This window comes from Clinocottus analis, unplaced genomic scaffold (assembly GCF_023055335.1).
Source record: "Clinocottus analis isolate CAN_PGR_092001 unplaced genomic scaffold, fCliAna1.0.p SCAF_19, whole genome shotgun sequence".
NCBI classification, from domain to species: Eukaryota; Metazoa; Chordata; class Actinopteri; order Perciformes; family Cottidae; genus Clinocottus; species Clinocottus analis.
Genome location: NW_027175920.1, coordinates 26,514 through 44,705, shown reverse-complemented (window position 1 = coordinate 44,705; position 18,192 = coordinate 26,514). Strand labels below are relative to the sequence as shown.

General features: G+C 46.5%; 2 protein-coding genes across 3 annotated transcripts; both read left to right on the top strand.

The window, feature by feature from the left end:
• The first annotated feature begins 454 nt into the window (after positions 1 to 454).
• LOC137789210 (mitogen-activated protein kinase kinase kinase 14) lies at positions 455 to 9,501 on the top strand. The gene is made up of 16 exons (XM_068582529.1): positions 455 to 595; positions 706 to 823; positions 2,075 to 2,373; positions 2,613 to 2,688; positions 3,583 to 4,339; positions 4,614 to 4,748; positions 4,879 to 5,008; positions 5,127 to 5,255; positions 5,581 to 5,685; positions 6,469 to 6,632; positions 6,718 to 6,868; positions 7,198 to 7,725; positions 8,063 to 8,166; positions 8,306 to 8,426; positions 8,511 to 8,611; positions 9,122 to 9,501. Exons 3-16 carry the CDS (start codon positions 2,127 to 2,129, stop codon positions 9,284 to 9,286), a joined length of 2,913 nt encoding a protein of 970 aa, XP_068438630.1. The 5' UTR covers positions 455 to 595; positions 706 to 823; positions 2,075 to 2,126; the 3' UTR covers positions 9,287 to 9,501.
• A 2,208-nt stretch (positions 9,502 to 11,709) lies between these two features.
• arf2b (ADP-ribosylation factor 2b) lies at positions 11,710 to 17,946 on the top strand. 2 transcript variants are annotated; one of them, XM_068582527.1, is made up of 5 exons: positions 11,710 to 11,865; positions 13,479 to 13,633; positions 14,027 to 14,137; positions 15,696 to 15,820; positions 16,100 to 17,946. In XM_068582527.1, the coding sequence occupies exons 2-5, from the start codon at positions 13,486 to 13,488 to the stop codon at positions 16,259 to 16,261; spliced, it is 546 nt and encodes a 181-aa protein (XP_068438628.1). In that variant the 5' UTR covers positions 11,710 to 11,865; positions 13,479 to 13,485; the 3' UTR covers positions 16,262 to 17,946. The 2 variants fall into 2 exon arrangements, with proteins under 2 accessions (XP_068438628.1, XP_068438629.1); XM_068582528.1 differs by lacking the exon at positions 11,710 to 11,865 and adding an exon at positions 11,956 to 12,097.
• The last annotated feature ends 246 nt before the right edge of the window (positions 17,947 to 18,192 follow it).

The window sequence follows — 18,192 nt, the reverse complement described above, 5'->3', positions numbered from 1 at the left end:
AACAGCAGAGCGACAAACCTTTTGACTTCCTCTGAGCTTCACTATTGGTCCATCAGCTGATCCATTCAGATGTTGCCAGGGAGAGACACACACACACACACACACACACACACACACACACACACACACACACACACACACACACACACACATATATATACACACCCCTGGTGTTGTGTTAATCCACAGCAGTGTGTAGGTCCGGTCCTCTCTGAGATTTTAACATATATTTTATTCCTTACTTAAAATGAACTCGTTATTCAAACTTAACCTAGAACACTTCATAAATCTTTATTTCTTTACAGAATTCACTTTTCAGGTTTTTAGTGTTTGAAAACAAATCTGATATTAGTGATGAATAAATATCTAGAATTCTTTTTGGGAAATGTCCTTCCAATAAAAACGATTATGGTCAAACTTTTATGAACATTTTAATATTTCTTTTATCAAAGGGCTGACGAGTCCATCCAGAGGGGGCGTGGTTAATGAAGGGGCGTGGCTTGGGTAAAGGAGGCGTGGTCACGGAGGTGTAAGAGCTCGTATCTCACACACATGGTCGACAAATCAGCAAAGTTAGCGGGGGAGCAGCGAGCCGGTAGGTCACACAGGACATTAACACACAGGACGGACAAAGAGGAAGACAGTCTGGACCCTCTTCTTCCTCCTCTTCTTCTTCTTCCTCCTCTCCCTCCTCTTCTTCTGCAGCGGCCACAGGAGGTTTCTTCTCTCTGAGGTAAATGTGACTTTGAGGAACCTCGCAGTTCTGACTCGTGAGCGCTCGGAGGGGTTCGGGTCACAGACGAAGGAGCAGACCGGAAGTGCAGTGAGTGATGCATCATGGGAGGAGGCTGTAATTGGGACGGGATCAACGATCTTGTATTTCATGAGTGTTTTAGTTCGACATAACTCCCTTTGGATGTTTATTTTGCTTTTTCTATTCATCTTTCCTTTTGTATCTTTAGCTTATGTTTAATAAAATCAACTTCATTTACATTTCTTTAATTTAATTTTGTATTATCTTAGTTGTTAATGTCTAATATCTTGAATCCACAACCCATGTGTTTTATTTGACTTCTTCCTCTATGTTCATTCATTAAAAACTTCACCGTTTTTTAGAGTAGTTGTAGTTTTCGGTCACAGAAACTGTGATCGAAAACTACAACTACTCTAAAAACTGAAGTTTTTAACTTCACTGTTGCAGTGTGAGGCCTTCAGGGCCGTCTCTGTGCGTGGGACGCGCGTGTGTTCGATCCCTCCGCGGCATTCGCTTGTCAACATGGCGAGCGTTTCTGAGGGAGAGCGACTCCGACAGCTGGGCCCGGCGCGGTGGAAGGAACGCGGCGTTCGCCCCCGCGTGCCCGATTCCCCCCCCGACCCGCCACCGCCCCCAACCGCGCGCTATTTATACCCGCCGCCGGTGTCCGTTCATTCACACCCGGCCTCCGCAAAGGCCAATCACAAATCTGCTGGTTCTGCTTTTCCATTGGTGGAGAGGAGCCGCTAATATTATCAACATGACACTCGACACCTGCGGGGCCGGAGTATCGCCATAGTGACAACGACATAAACAAATTAAATACAACATACCGCCGTAATGTCTCCGGGGTCGAGACCTGTCAATCACCTTCTAGACTTCTATACAACCAGAGGAGTCGCCGCCGTCTGGTGGTCAGGAGAGAGAATGCAGCTTTAACATGAAGCATAGACTTCTATACAACCAGAGGAGTCGCCCCCTCGTGGTCAGGAGAGAGAATGCAGCTTTAACACATGAAGCATAGACTTCTATACAACCAGAGGAGTCACCCCCTGGTGGTCAGGAGAGAGAATGCAGCTTTAACACATGGAGCACAGACTTCTATACAACCGGAGGAGTCGCCCCCTGGTGGTCAGGAGAGAGAATGCAGCTTTAACACATAATGCAGAGACTTCTATACAACCACTGTCTTTACAGTTCCAAGTTTCATGAAAATCAGGCCTTTGGTTTTTTCAGTAACCCTGCTGAGAAACAAATGAACAAATGAACAAACTGAACCGAAAGTTTGCACGTCCTGATGTTCTTTCTCTCTCCTCCTAGTTCTGACAGCGTATAGAAGCTCAGTGGTGTATAGAAGCTCAGCGGCGCAGAGATGGCCATACCGCGGATGTTCGACTCCAACACCCCGTTCGTCATCGTGACCGGAGGATCCGAACTCTCCTTCCTGGGCAAAGAGGACGGCGGCCAGGGCGGCGAGGAGGAGAAGGACTCGCTGGTCCAGGCCATCGGCCCCCACCTGACCCGTGTGATGCAGCGCGGCACAGCCAATCACGCGGTCCCACGGGGGCGGGACGCCACCGAGGAGAGCCAATGCGTCTCCATCGTGGCACAGGCGGAGAGTACGTGGATCAATGAACGCTGCACGGCCTCCATGAGTCGCCGATTTATCATTGGAGATGTTTATTATCGATAATAAATATGTATGCAGGAGATATTTGAGTAAAAACTGCCACGTCTTCTCGACTAGATGTATTTCTACAATTAGCATGAGTAGCTAACTCTCACTTGTGTACCTTGAGTGAATGTAATTTGGAATCACAGTTTCTATAAACTAAAGCTAAACCTGCCTCTGTTCCAGGAGAAGACTTTCAGGAGTTCAGCCCCACCAACACACAGAGTCCTTACTGGAGAGCCCAGCTGCTCAAGAAGCACAAGTACCTCATTTATACCCTCAAGACAAATACTACACCTGTTAGAACACAAACATGTTGAAACGTAGGTAGAATTTAAAATACCATTTCAAAAATAATCCGACATGCAGATACTAAGAATGAAAGACATTCTATACAACCAGAGGAGTCGCCCCCTGGTGGTCAGGAGAGAGAATGCAGCTTTAACACATGAAGCATAGACTTCTATACAACCAGAGGAGTCGCCCCCTAGTGGTCAGGAGAGAGAATGCAGCTTTAACACATGAAGCATAGACTTCTATACAACCAGAGGAGTCGCCCCCTGGTGGTCAGGAGAGAGAATGCAGCTTTAACAATTGAAGCATAGACTTCTATACAACCAGAGGAGTCGCCCCCTGGTGGTCAGGAGAGAGAATGCAGCTTTAACACATGAAGCATAGACTTCTATACAACCAGAGGAGTCGCCCCCTGGTGGTCAGGAGAGAGAATGCAGCTTTAACACACGAAGCATAGACTTCTATACAACCAGAGGAGTCGCCCCCTGGTGGTCAGGAGAGAGAATGCAGCTTTAACACATGAAGCATAGACTTCTATACAACCAGAGGAGTCGCCCCCTGGTGGTCAGGAGAGAGAATGCAGCTTTAACACATGAAGCATAGACTTCTATACAACCAGAGGAGTCGCCCCCTGGTGGTCAGGAGAGAGAATGCAGCCTTAACATGAAGCATAGACTTCTATACAACCGGATTAGTGTGACGACTCGTATGGACTCTAGTTAACTTCACTTCCTGGTTTATTTTGTATTTAATTGGCCGCGTGCTTCCCAGTTTGTTTTGCTTCCCGTTGTGTAGTTTATTTTTCACCCTTCGGCCATCTTAGTTCGTACCCTGAATCTGTTCTTCGTCGTCTACTTTGCAGGTCTCTCGCCGTGGAAACTGCCCTCCTGACTAACACCGAGGAAGAGGAGGAGGAGGAGGAAGAGGACTTCAATGCGACGGCCAAACTCCGGCTCCACCACCTCCAGAGGAAACAACGCAGGAAGACGGGCAGACGGAGCCGGGGGGACGGGGAGCGACCTCCGATCATCCAGGGTCTGTGGGTGCAGGAGCTGGATTGGCTGAAGCCGGCCGACATCATCCCGCCTCCTCCTCAGTTCACCGACCGCGACCACGGAGTCAGAGGAGCGGAGGACGGATCGGCGCCCGCAGACGACGGAGGAGGCTCGGACTCCGATTGCAGCCTGAATCAGGACTCCGAGTCCGTTTACACCCACGAGAGCGAGTCGGACTCGTCGTGCGCCGCAGAGGACGCCTCACGAGCGCCGGACGGTTTTGGAGTCGGGGCCGGAACGTCGAAGTTAGCCTTCGACCTGATGCAGGTGTCCGGTTTTACCTCCTCCTCTCACACGGAGTGGGATTCTGACTCGACGGGGTGTGTGCAAAGCCCGCCGGGGGTTTCGGACTCCGGCTCCGCCCACAGCCCCGCGGATGCGTCCCAGTGGGCCTTCGGTGTGGATGACATGAGCGACATCGACACGGTTTTGGGCGGCCTGAGAGGCCGAGTGACGCGGCTGCCCAAGCTCTTTGTTTCACCTTTCTTTAGAGATTTGATCAAACAGACTCCAGACGACTGGGGGAGCAGCACGGCTGTCAATGAAGGACTCGTGTTTCATCATGTGAGACATCTACATCCAGCACTGTATCATAATAACATGCCTTACATATGACTTAATCCATTTATAAGATATGAAAATCAAACACTGTAAAAAAACAAAACAAGCCAGAACCCAAAAAGTCTTTTCAAAAGCACTATGTCGGCATTGTTCTTAAAGCAGGTATGTGTTGATGACAGAAACATCTGTCCGGGTGTGGCCCAATGCATGTGTGGCCGTGTGTTGATCCGCCCTTCTGTCTTTTACACTTGTCCTCGTGTGCTCTCGCATCCTTCAGGAGCTTCGGCCCAGCGGCGGTCGGTACCGGGAGGGCGAGGACTACTGCGTCCTGCACCACATCCAGAACGGCTCGTACGGCGACGTCTTCTGTGTCCGGGACAAAAGCACCGGATTCAAATGTGCTGCCAAGAGGGTAAGCCAAGAAAGAGTGAGTCATTTAGTGGAAAGAAAGTCCAGATGTGCACCACCCAAAAGTCTCCTCAACGCCCGACGCGGCGAGTGATTTAAAATGACTGAAGCACATTGTTGTCCGCTGACCTCAGATCCCGCTGAGTCACTTCAGCAGCGAGGAGGTGAGCACGTGGAGCGCTCTCAACTCCACTCGGGTCGTGGAGCTCTTTGGGGCCGTGAGGGAGGACCTCAACGTGGTGCTGTTCATGGACTTGAAGCCGGGTAAACTCGACAAATGAACCGCACAGATCACTGCACGTCGTGGACGGTACAATCGCCCACTTTCAGACCAAGTGGATGGTTCAAAAGTGAAATAATTGTCCAAACACTTCTTCTGCAGCATGTTTGGCACAGCTGCTGAAGGAGATGAACTCCCTGCCTGAGGATTTGGCCCTGCACTACCTCCATCAGTCCCTGGGGGCACTTGAGCACCTGCACCACAGAAATATCCTCCACCTGGATGTGAAAGGTATGTTCTTGATACTTTGGATATACAATTTTAAAAGTGGAATTTCTAAGCTACTAGTATTTAAGTATTTTAATTGTCATGGGTTGACGTCCTCGTCTACGTCCTCGTTTACGTCCTTGTCCTCGTCTACGTTCTCTACATAGACGAGGACGTAGACGAGGACGTAAACGTAGACGAGGACGTGAACGTAGACGAGGACGTGGACGAGGACGAGGACGTAGACGTTTACGTCCTCGTCTACGTCCTCGTCTAGAGCTAAAAGAGAGAGACTACTCGGCATATATTGAGTTGTCCCAATGAATCTGACGTGTTGATTTCATTCTAGTTGACAACGTGCTGCTGTCTGCAGACTGCAGAGACACCTTCCTCTGTGACTTCGGTCTCTCGGAGACTTTAGACGACGATGGATGGAGCGCCAACGCATTCAGGGGTGAGTAAAGTCTAACGAGTCAGCGATAAACTTCACATTAGATATTGATGTGTATTGATCCCCACTACTGGGCTTAGTTACATCAATCAACTTGAAAGGTTCAGTGTGGAGGATTTAGTAAGTCCTTTTGTAAGCGTGTTGGACGACTTTGGTGCCTTCAGGTAACCTAAAAGCATTAAAAGGCTCCATCCACATTGGCCCTTTTAAATAATACAAAAAAGAAGACAAAGAAACATTGACACTGTTTTATAAATATACCATTGATCAGATTTCACGATAGTTATATTTTTTTTACTGAGAGAAACAAGCAGCTGGAACAGAAAGTTAAAAAAATAAATATACTAAGAGAACATAGATTACGAATTACTTGCACATATTGAGTGCAATAATGTTATTTATACAGCAATGTCAACCTAAAGTTTGCTAATCCGTGTTAGCCACCGTAAGCTATCGGTCATACCAGACCAAGTCAGGGTGGAAAACCACTGTGTGTGTTGAACAAAATAAAATTAATTTAATTTAAATGAGCTGTTTGGTTCGTGATGAATTTATTTATTTTTTGTAAAAAAAATAATTTTTTTACTAAGGTTACATAGCTTAATTCAACCCCAGGATAATGAAAGGGGTAAAGAGAAGGCCTTTAAGAGATATTTTACAAAATAGTTGACACCACTGTGCTCCTACGGCCTCAGAAAGGTTTTTATATCACGTCAGCGTTCATACAAACAACAACATTATCACCAAGACGTGAATGAATGATGAACTCGGTGTTTGTGGACGCAGGAGCCGCCCTCCCCGGCACCGAGACCCACATGGCCCCCGAGGTGGCCCGAGGGGATCGGCCGTGCGCCAAGGCGGACGTGTGGAGCAGCTGCTGCATGCTGCTGCACATGCTCAACGGGTGCCACCCGTGGGTGCGCTGCTACTCCCACCCGCTGTGCCTCCAGGTGAGAGTCTTCTTCCCTCTCTGACGGAAACGTGAGATGCGCACTGAGGTTTTTCTCACGTTTTGCCGCCATGCGTTTTTGTCAGATCGTCAACGAGCCTCCTCCTCTGTGGGAGGTGCCGTCCAACTGCAACAACTTCACGGCCAAAGTGTTCAGGGCCGGACTGCAGAAGGATCCGGACCGCCGGGCGCCGGCGAAGGAGCTCCGGATGAAGACCACGAAGGCCCTCAGAGCAGGTCCATGTGTTACGTGTTCATGAATCATCTTGTGATGTCATTTATTTATTCTTTATTGCCTTTTTCCTTGGACTGTGAAAATTGTGCAAGTAGTTTTTAAGTAAAATCCCCAAAAAATCCAAAAAAAATAGGACCCAGGATTGTGCCTTGAGGCACTCCAAAACCGCGATTGTCAGCGATTTTCAATATTATCTCAGAATTATCTTGTTTTTTAAGTATGAAAACAGTGCGACAACCAAACGTTCTCCATCTCAAGTACCTTAATGTTGTCACGTTATTATTATTAGCACATTATCTGCGTCACTGAGGTCTCTACGTTTGCTCCACAGTCGGCGGTCTGAGCCTCTGGTCCGTGAAAAGTGCCCACGAGAAGCTGCAGCGCGACGAGAGCCAGGACGAGGACACGCCCCGCTCTTTGTCCCCCGGGATCAAGCCGACGAAACCGTCCACCACGATGTACTGGGTGAGCCCCTGGAGGACGACGGCGGTGGACGAGGACAGCGCCGGCTGGAGGGACGGCGACTCGGACCGAGACTCCGAGGCGGAGACGGACTCCCTCGTCGGGGAGTGGGAGTCCCGGCCTAAACCCCTGCAGGACGATTACTCCGCCAACGTAGAGGACTGGGACACCGGCTCCGACTCGGAGGAGGATATTTACATGGCGGAGGAGCGACCGGGCTACGAGGGCGACTGGGAAGAGGAGGAGGAGGAAGGAGAGGAAGAGGAGGAGTGGGACTCGTCCGTGTCGACAGAGTATCTCCGTGTCCTCCGAGGCATTTTCCCTCTGCTGCAAAAAGGCCAACAGACAAATGACGGCTCATGGGGATCCGAGCCGGAGCTGGAAAACCTCCGAGAGGGTGAGCCGGACCGACTCCTCCAGAACCGCCTTGTCTCACGCGACGACACTTTATCAGGATGCTGCGTCTTTCAGTGATGACAGAGCTTTTTCAGGCTCAGACTTAAGTCTTTCATGAAACTAAACAGTCTTCATCGGTCGTTTTCTGATTGATGGAGTGATACAAATATCCAAAATTCCCACTTTTGACTAATATGTAAACAAAAAATATCTAATGTTCAGATTTCTGTTCAATGTCAGTGATCTCGGTGAAGTTCCTCTCTGAATCCTTTAACCCTTTAACGGGATGGAAAGCGTGTCGCTGGGTGCTAAACTGCCGCTGTGTTGTCGCTCACTAGAGGCGGCTATCGGCACCGCGGTCCAGACGCCGTCCCCCGAACCCCGAGACGACCCCCCGTCCTGTTTCAGCTCGGACTCGTCGCAGATGGACGCCTCAGATAAGGTGTGTGTGTGTGTGTGTGTGTGTGTGTGTGTGTGTGTGTGTGTGTGTGTGTGTGTGTGTGTGTGTGTGTGTGTGTGTGTGTGTCAAACAAAATCTAGACCCTGAAAAAGCTAAACGTTCCCTGCGTGTTCTCTCTCAGGAGTCCGGCCATTCGTCCGATGACCTGAGCTCCGGCATCTTCTCCTCCAGCAACAGTCAGGCGGACGGACACCTGGAGTGGTCGGCCTCGGCCAATCAGCACGCCTCGTACTGCTTCGAAGGTGAGACGGCCCGGATAGTGCAGCGCTCAGGAACTCGGCGTTCCGGTTGCTAATGTGTTGCTATTCGCCGCTCTGACGCTCCAGGTGTGGACATCTGGATCGAGAACGTCCGCGGCGAGTGTCTGAGGATCCGCGAGCGCCGGCAGGTCAAAGTGGGACACGTCGCCATCGGGATTAGCGACCAGGTGAGAGACTCGGACGGTTCCTGGTATCCAGATGAAGCCTGAAGATTATTGTTCTGTTTGATAAAGATTATCTTGTGTGATGTTAGTAGAGATTGTCTTTCGTCTCAATCCCACTAAATTAAAAACTATGTGAAAGCAGAAATGTAATATAATATATTTATAACTGTTTTCATTAGGGTTGCGTTTCCGTTAGCTTAGCATGAGTCCTTTATATCTACATAGAAGAGGATACCTAGGAGTCTATGCTTCATGTGTTAAAGCTGCATTCTCTCTCCTGACCACCAGGGGGCGACTCCTCTGGTTGTATAGAAGTCTATGCTTCATGTGTTAAAGCTGCATTCTCTCTCCTGACCACCAGGGGGCGACTCCTCTGGTTGTATAGAAGTCTATATGAATGACTCTCTTGATGTATTCCCTCAGTAAACATGAGTTTGTGTCTCTGCACTGACACTTTTCAACACTTTCCAGTCGGCGTGGAGGTTTGATGATGACCTCGTGTGTCGTTGGCAGATCTCGGGTAAATCCTTCACGCTGGAGACTCTGGACCGGAAGCCGGTGTCCTTCGAGCAGGAGGTCAGAGAGTCGTGTCTGTGGCTGCGCTGCGTTCCCGCTCCGGACCGGTGTCAGCGCTGGAGGTGGAGAGTCACCGACGGAAAGCTGGAACTCCGGGAATAAGGAAAAAAAAAAAACGTTTTTTTTTTTTGCGCTAATTTGGTCGTTGAATGACACGTGGACGCACACGTGTGTAGATGTGCTGCAGATATGAATGGAAGTATAAATGTGTATAAATAGTCAATGATTTATGGAAAATGTGTTTACATGATGCAACACAGGGACATTTTATAATATATAAAAACTATTTACATTTAAAACTATATATTTATATAAATTTGTATATAAATAATAATGTATACAGACACATTATTATTTATAATTTTATATATATATATATATATATATATAAATATATATATATATATATATATATAAAGTAGGTCAGCTGGTGCATTTTGGTAGGAATCTTTGAGTGGTGATTTATTCAGTGACATTTCTCTTCTTTTGTGTTTTGATCTTTTCTTTTGTCGCCTCTTCGTCTCCTCTGTATCCTGTAAAGTCGTGTTTCTCGGTGCTCTTTTCAAAATGCCGTTCAGAGGGAAGCTGCTTGAAAAACAATGAAGAACTGTAACGCCATGTGAGCCCTCGAGACTTTCATACTTGAACATTACTGAAATTTTATATCTTTATTAAAAAAAATATTTTAAACACCTCTGAGGCTGGTTTTCCTGCCGTGGACCTCCTTCCTTCCTCGAGCTGCTCGGCCTGAAAGCGTTTACAACATAAAGAAAGCAAAGCGTTCATGTGATTGCGTCACATGGGGAACTGCCCTCACGTCATCAGGTCACATGATTCAGACTCACGGCTTTCAGACATTTCAGATTAATTCTCAGTACGTCGGCACCGTGGTGGATTTTCATTGAGAAATTATGAATTATTACAAATGTTCGGCCACCTGTGAGAACCGAGGTCATGACTGGAATACATTTTATTATATCAGGACACTGAAGGGTGTTTATATTCAGCATTTAAAGACATCTAGAGACCTTTGTGCTACTCTATATCTTCAAAGTATACTATATTTAGCCTAGATATGTAAATAAATCTGTAATTTGAGTTTTTAGTCCAAGCTTTCTGGGTCTTTTTGTCTTGGACAAAATGTTTTCAAACTCGTATTTCTCAAAATCTGTCTTGTTTTTCTCCTTTCAAATGATCTTTGAAGAATGCGGAGGTCGAGTAGCTCCACCTATAGTTAATATTTAAACAGGGCCCGCCGTCTGTCAGCAAGTGTTTGACTCTCATTTCCTTTTTTCTGTCCTCAACATCACCACTTCTCCAGCTCCCCAGCACGAGTATTAATGTGCGGATTAGAATCCTTCTGACCCAGGACATAAAAACCACCAGGGATCATAATCCAGTGGTCCGGCGGCTCGAGGCCGGACCACTGAAGGCGTCTTTGTTGACTTTCAGCAGGTGTCCAGTGGCAGCGATAGCAGCGTGTCAACACGCAGCAGAACGGATGGCTGAGCCTGCAGCAAGAACAAAGACTCATTTTAGTTACGCATTCAAAGTTTGGAGTCAGGTTCATTTTAATCATAATTAAATATCCAATATATAGAAAAAAAAGCTGAAATGTGACCTTCACAATCGCCCTTTACGCCTGTAGGAAAAGTTGTTAGTTATTATTACAAGTTATTAGTTCTTCATGTTATAAGAATAAAGGCTGAAAGAATAAATGACTCCATCAACATGCTGATAGTCAGCTTTGTGTGGATGCCTTTTACAGCTGACCCAATAGGATTTTTACAGTTTATTTATCTGAAGAAGGTAAATGAAACACTGCATCCTTCAGTTTATCACAAACATTCGACATCAACGCAGTTTTACCTGAACAGGAAGTAGATCCGAGAAGAAACTAAAGCTGTCAGACTAATGTAGTAAAAAGTACAATATGTACCTATGAGATGTAGTACAGCAAAAAAAGTGCAATATACCTCTAAGATGTGGTACAGTAAAATGTACAATGTGTTCCTCTGAGATGTAGTAGAAGTATACAGTAGACAGTAGCATACAATGGAAATACGTCAGTAAAGAACTGGAAAACCTTATCTTCATGGCGCTGCACGGCCCTTTGCACGAGAACACTGTCAAACTGTTGCCACGCGGTTGGAGGCGCTGTAGTCTATTGTATGGTTGAACTCCGGGGCCCGGCCACTGAAACAACACCTCTGCTGCATACCTTTGGCCCTCATAGGCCTGATGCTGCATTCATGAGAAACAATACATCACTATCATGTTCTCAAGCGGCAGTTATGATCACATGTGAGAAGAAAAAAAAGAAAAAACACTCCACTCCAGTCAGTGGAGTCCTGTGAAAAGCTGTTGGATGTTGTGTCTGCTAGTGCACTGTGTCTGAAACTTGAGTATATTTGAGTGCGGTTCACTTCCTCGACATTTTGTGCAATGAGCACGCCATGGATGAGCGCAGGGGATCAGCCGACGCTGTGATTGGCCGGCGGGACAACAGGGGGCGGGTCATGAGGCGCGCCAGCCGCGCTGTGATTGGATCAGGTTCCATAGTGGGAAGTGCTCCCCCCCCCTTCGTACGCCGGCGTCTCCCCGGTTGCGCAAGACGCCATTTTGGAGTGACAGTGAAAAGATATCGGAAAGATCGAGAAGCTGTCTTTCTGAAAATAAAGGTAAGAACCCCGCACAAACGCGCCGTTTTTCGGGTTAAAAAACCGTCACGTCGCGTGGACCGACTGCCGCCGCGTGCGAACTGCTCGCTTTCGCCGGCGGTTGAGCCCGACGTCACGGTGTTCTCTGCCGTTACTGTGACGCGGCAGTTAGCCGTTAGCTTAGCTACCACCGCGGCGAACGTTGAAGCGGGTTCCCGTTTTCGGATAAAAAAAGAAGAAACGAAAGAAAGAGGTACTTTAACGAAACGACGGGACCCGAAATGAACCGAGCGTGTCGACGTTGAACGTGTCGCCGTTAACATTTGCTTTTTTTGTCCTTCTTCTCTCGCCCCGTAACATCCGCGGAAGTCCTGCGTCGCCGTCGTTAGCTTCGCGAGCTAACGAGCCGAAAGCATCCGCCCTTCGTGACGTTAATCGGCTTGGCTTTTTTTGTTGTAATAACCGTCGTACCGGCGACCTGTCAACTGCAGTTAACGGGTTCACCCGCGAGGTCTCGACCGTCACCGGGACGCTGGGGCCCCGGGGCAGTGGTCCCGTGACGGCTCTTACACACGGGCACAGTCCGCCAGCTGGAAACGGGCCTTCGCTTATCTGCTTGGCTTGATCCGGGTTGGCGGACTCGTTCGTGTCCTTCCCACCGTGTTTTATCCATTCATGCGTTGTGTCATCGCGTCCCCTTCTCTCGACGAGGGAGCAGACACACGTTTGTACGTTTATCCTCCACACAACGGCTTTAAAACAGGATTCAAAGTCTCCATTGTAGGCGTTAAATTAAGGGACGACGATACAATGAATGTAGGAATGTTTTAACTCCATTTTTGTTGTTTATGACACTATTGTCGAGGGTTACAAGTGTGATTGAAATATATGTATACATTTTCCTTTTATATCCAACTCTATTTATAGTATTATATCAGCACAATGCTATATCTTTTCAGTCATATTCTACATTAGATGGTATATATGATATAGTCGTGACTGAATAAAACACGAATACTACTACAAAAACTACCAAAATCGTCTTTTTACTTGAATATTCGTCAGTCATCAACCTGCAATGGTAGAAGAAGAATTAAATATTATACTTGAGGAAAAATAATTCTACAGTTTGAAAATATTTAGTACAAGTCCTGCATTCAGTATGTTATTTATGTAAAAGTATAGTGTGGATATACCTAATATATTCACGCTAATACGTTTCTATTTATATCAAAAGTACTCAAAATGACCCATTTGAAATAAGTTATGCAACTTGATTATACTTATTGATGTTCAGCACTTGAATACCTAAACTACTGCTAGTAGCTTGATCACATTGTATTAATTTATTTGTCTTGTGCTTTAATCTGAATCAACAAAGTAACCGGTAATTCAAGTTATGAATACATGTGGTAGATTCTACGTACAATATTTCCCTCTCTACAGTTGAGGTAAATGAAAATACTCCGGTACATTACAGTACAGGAGGGACATACTTATGTACATAGTCAACCTGCTCTGTTTGTTTACTGGGTGAACTGGGTCTCTGTGACTGGTTTTGATGGTACAGCGATGACTCCTCCTTTCCTCTCAGCTCGATCTTCCTCTCTAACGGTTCCTTCTCTCCTTCACAGCTTCACCATGGGGAATGTGTTCACGAATTTATTCAAAGGCCTGTTTGGCAAAAAAGAGATGAGGATTCTCATGGTTGGGCTCGACGCTGCTGGAAAAACAACCATTCTATATAAACTGAAGCTCGGAGAGATAGTCACCACCATTCCCACCATTGGTACGCACATCTTTTACTGTTGTTCATCCCTGTTGAGCACCTTCTGAATGTTATACTATTGTCAAAATGATATTCATGTTTTGGACTGATACCCGATTTACGAGACTGTACTATGAAAGTGTTGCATAAATTAAATCCTCTCAAAATTATTACATAAATTAGGAACTAGCTGATAAAAGAAACAAGTCACACATAAAAATTCATATTCTGTCATTGGATGACCATTGAAACCTGATGATTCATCCCCAGCCCTGTTTATCTTGCAACACTTTGAACTAGTCTGAATGAACATTATTTATATAATCAAAGGTGTTTAACTGGACGGGGTTTGATATCGATGCTACTGACGAGTTGTCCGGTGACTCACCCGTGTGTTTTCCTCCTTCTGTCCAGGTTTTAACGTTGAAACTGTAGAATACAAGAACATCAGCTTCACGGTGTGGGACGTGGGCGGTCAGGACAAAATCAGGCCGCTGTGGCGCCACTACTTCCAGAACACTCAAGGTGAGGGGCGCTTTAGCATGTGGGGACCAGCGCCGCCTATAGGTGGCCTCGTTGGTGCATAAACAATGTTCCTAGAATTAGTCAACCAATGACTCAGGCACTATTGTTCAGATGGCTTCTGGTGTGATTCATCCGCTGCGTGAAGACGCTCTCGGTGTTTCCTTGTTGTGACACAACCCGGGGTGGACGCTCTCAACTCAACTGCCATTTTATGTTTATTAGTTTTAGTTTTGAGATGATGTCATCTGATCGAGCTCCTCCACCCAGACAGCTTTCTGCTTCAACTTCTCCCCGTTTTCCCTCGAACGCACCGCACAAACATCCAGCTGCAGCGAGCGGCGCTATCCTCACGCCGAGCAGCCGAGTGTGAAATTGAACGTGTGAAACCATCCTTCTGGTGATGACGGTTAAATACAGCATCGCTAATAATTATATAATAAAAAGAGTATTTTAGAAAACTGGAGACGGTGCTGGTGTTTCCACAGCATGTAAAGATGCTGACGCTCGGGTCTCAGCATGTTTATGCACACACAGCGAAATATCAACCTAAATATGAATCTCACAGGTCACAAGGATGAGAAATAAAATAAACAATGGCGTTTATTTAAAGTTTTCTCTGGAAATACTCTCACCAGATATCATTTAAATAAAACGTCCGCACTAAAACCATAATAATCTTTAATGGGTTCATAAGGACACGCCGTCTTCTTAGAGAAAAAATACTCTGCTATGAGAACTGCGGGGCCTAAATACCTACATCAAACATTAGAAGCAGATACCAAACTACTTCCTGTTTTGGCCCTTTCTCAACTCTGATTGGCCGAAGGAAGCAGCCGCTTTTCTGACTTGACCTCCAAAGACAACACGTGTAAAATAAGTAAGATACTTTTTGTATTCTGTTAGTTTAAAACCTAGAGTTAAAACCTTTAAAAATACACAATGACACCGTTTGGTTGAGCTGACTGTCCACAGGAACGATACCTGCTGCTTTCATGAGGATCGTGAGTTGGTTTTAGTGTCTTTTGAACTCAGTTTAACTTGTTTACAGGCGTTCAAGTCATGACATGGCCCGTAGCCATAACTTGTTTGCCCGTCTAGTGCGCTGCGGACGAGGAAGCACTAAACCAGGAAGCTGAAAAACTTTATGGCGTGCCATGAAGTCTCAGCCCGTCAGATTCAAGGAGTCAGTTTATTGTGAAAGATCTGTTGTCTGCACTCGATACCTGAGCTGAGCTGCAGACGTTGTAATACCCAGTTTGTCCTCATGATCCCCAAATATCGTCGGGTTATTAATTATGGTGCTTGTCGAACTCTTACACATGAATATTGCGCTTCTTTTTTGAGTCAAAGAGACTCGTTAAGCAGCGAGAACAATTTGTACAGGAATAAATTATCAAGGGAACAAAGTCACAGTTTTGATCTGTGAGAAGAAAAAAAAAGGAGCTTCAGAGCCAGAAGCCAATTGAGGATTCAACATTTGTGTGTGTGTGTGTGTGTGTGTGTGTGTGTGTTTTTTTTTTTTACCTATGATCGCGTCTGACCCGTGTTCTGCTCGCAGGGCTCATCTTCGTGGTGGACAGCAACGACAGGGAGAGAGTGAACGAGGCGCGAGAGGAGCTGTCCAGAATGCTCGCCGAGGACGAGCTCAGAGACGCCGTGCTGCTCGTTTTTGCAAATAAACAGGTGAGGCGCCACTTCCTGTCTCTTGACACCGGGGCGCCGTTGTGCTCGACGATTGAAGACGAGTCCATATACTGTTCTATTATTTATATATATCTTTATCTATCCATCTAAACACGTGCAGCTAGCGTAGTTGATTTGTTCACAGCGTCATGAAAAAGATGTTAGAGATGAATTCTGAGCGGTTTGACTTCTGATGCTGTTTATCAGACTTCTGCAATCGTAAGCTCATCCTGACCGGCTGCGTCTCCTCATCATCCTCCTCCTTCTCTTCCTCCTCAGGATCTCCCCAATGCTATGAACGCCGCCGAGATCACAGACAAGCTGGGCCTGCACGCCCTCCGCCAGCGCAGCTGGTACATCCAGGCCACCTGTGCCACCAGCGGGGACGGGCTGTACGAGGGCCTGGACTGGCTCTCCAACCAGCTGAAGAACCAGAAATGATCCATTCCAACCCTTTTTTGATTTATTTTGTTTTTCTTTCTGTTTGTTTGTTGTTTATTTCTCTCTGTTTCGACACAGCGGCAGCACCGGACCCAGACCCCCTCCTCCCTCTCTTTACCACCACCACCCTTTCTCTCACATCTAACCCCTCCTCACCCTCTTCCCCCACACACACACACACACACATCTTCAGCCCCAGCTCTTTCTTTCAAGAACCTCCTTCATGCCCTCCCTCCTGCTTTCTGCCCTCGTCAGTACTCTCGGGGCTGTAGCCTGTGCTGCTTGTGTGTGTGCGCGTGAGTGTGTGTGTGCGTGTACCTTGTGTGTTCAGCGAGTAAGTGTGTGTGTGAAGGCGTCTCTGTGTATGTTGGCTGGGATTGGGAGTAACCCTGGCGTGCCTTTTACACACCTCCTGTGGAATCAGCAGTCTGGTTTTCAAGCCCCCTATCTCCATCCACCAAACTCAGCCTCTGCCCCCCCCCCCTCCTCTCCAAGTCTTGCACGGCCCCCCCCCTCCCCCCACACCCTTTACTCTCCAGGGGAAGCATGGTTTTCATACGGCAAAGAAAGAGCAAGGGTGCAAGCCCCCCTCCCTCCCTGTAGTATATATATCTATGTTAACTAGCAACGTTCACCTGATGTAGACTGAATGCTAAATGTTCATTTTAAAGCTCCTTTTTTTGTTTTGATCTTGAACCCTCAAACCCACCAGTAAGAGATTCAGTAAGTTGCATCTTAACCTGTATCAGGTCGAAGCAAATCAACAAAAAAAAAACAGGAAAAAGGACAAAACAACAAGAAACGCCCATCCTCGATCATTCTGGTGTCATTTGAAAATCATGCCGTTTGTTTTATTATTATTATATTGGAATATAACAGATTATTCTTAGCGATGGTTCTCCAATGAACACTACCTTTTTCCCCCTCCCCCTCCCTCCCTCTTCCTCCCCCCCAGCAGGTGAGACTGTGAAGCACAAAGAAAGCCGACCATTCAAAACTGAACTAAATTAGAGAACTAAATCTGAGAGTTTACGCAATTGTCAAAACTTTTTTTCTTTTCTTTTGGGGGAAGTAAACGTTTAATTCGACCTTCGGTACAATGAATCATCACAACAACAACAACAACAAGGTGACGGCGCTTCACGAGCTGCAGCCGTTAGCGTCCACAAAGCTTCACATGTTGCTCCTTTCAGACGTTACATGTGTTTTTTTTTGGTTTTTTTCCTCTGTAACTAGTTTTAGCGTTTCTACTTGTACTTTGACTGCTGAACCAAATGCATTTCTTTTGAGCAGTACGACGAATCCTGTACATGAACGTAGTGAATCCCGGGCGGGCGGAAGAGAGGGTTTTTTCTTACCAACGGTTGGCAGTTTTACTTTGAAAAATCGGAAAGAAAAACAAGGCGGCGTCCAGCCGTTCCCGGTCAGGGTGAAGGTGAAGGAGCGACGCCCAGATGAAGGCTCTCTACCTGTGACCGGTCCTCTCGGTGCAGCCGCTCCTCCACACCACCTGAAGGAGGAGCGGGAGCGTCAGCGGGCGTACAAACAAACAAACAAACAAACAAACAAAGAGCGGGGGTTAAGCTGGCACTTCTGTCGAGAAAGATTGTAAATCTGTAACGTTCCCCTGTAAACTGTTTCTGTGGGGATTTCCTGAACACATTAATAAACATGATTTGATCCAACACGTCACTGGAGACGCTGTTTTCATTCCCACACTACTAAAAACAATATAGATGGATTATGAAGGTTTGCTTTGCACGTTCACCACTGAATTAATATGAAGCTGCAAAGTTTCTGACGTAATATTGAGAAGGTACAAAACTGACATCTGACATTTAAATACTGCAGTAAAGTACTTTACAGTACTTTAGATTTAGATTCTACCTCTGTAAAATCAAAATGCTTAACGTTCTGCTGACGTGAGTTTA

What these genes read in the sequence shown, in the direction of transcription:
- arf2b (XM_068582527.1), top strand. Translation starts at nt 13,486, where the DNA reads ATGGGGAATGTGTTCACGAATTTATTCAAAGGCCTGTTTGGCAAAAAA. An exon ending in CTACTTCCAGAACACTCAAG is followed by an intron (nt 14,138 to 15,695) that starts GTGAGGGGCGCT and finishes TTCTGCTCGCAG; the next exon opens with GGCTCATCTTCGTGGTGGAC. An exon ending in TCGTTTTTGCAAATAAACAG is followed by an intron (nt 15,821 to 16,099) that starts GTGAGGCGCCAC and finishes CTTCCTCCTCAG; the next exon opens with GATCTCCCCAATGCTATGAA.
- LOC137789210 (XM_068582529.1), top strand. Translation starts at nt 2,127, where the DNA reads ATGGCCATACCGCGGATGTTCGACTCCAACACCCCGTTCGTCATCGTG. An exon ending in CACGAAGGCCCTCAGAGCAG is followed by an intron (nt 6,869 to 7,197) that starts GTCCATGTGTTA and finishes TTTGCTCCACAG; the next exon opens with TCGGCGGTCTGAGCCTCTGG. An exon ending in CGCCTCGTACTGCTTCGAAG is followed by an intron (nt 8,427 to 8,510) that starts GTGAGACGGCCC and finishes CTGACGCTCCAG; the next exon opens with GTGTGGACATCTGGATCGAG.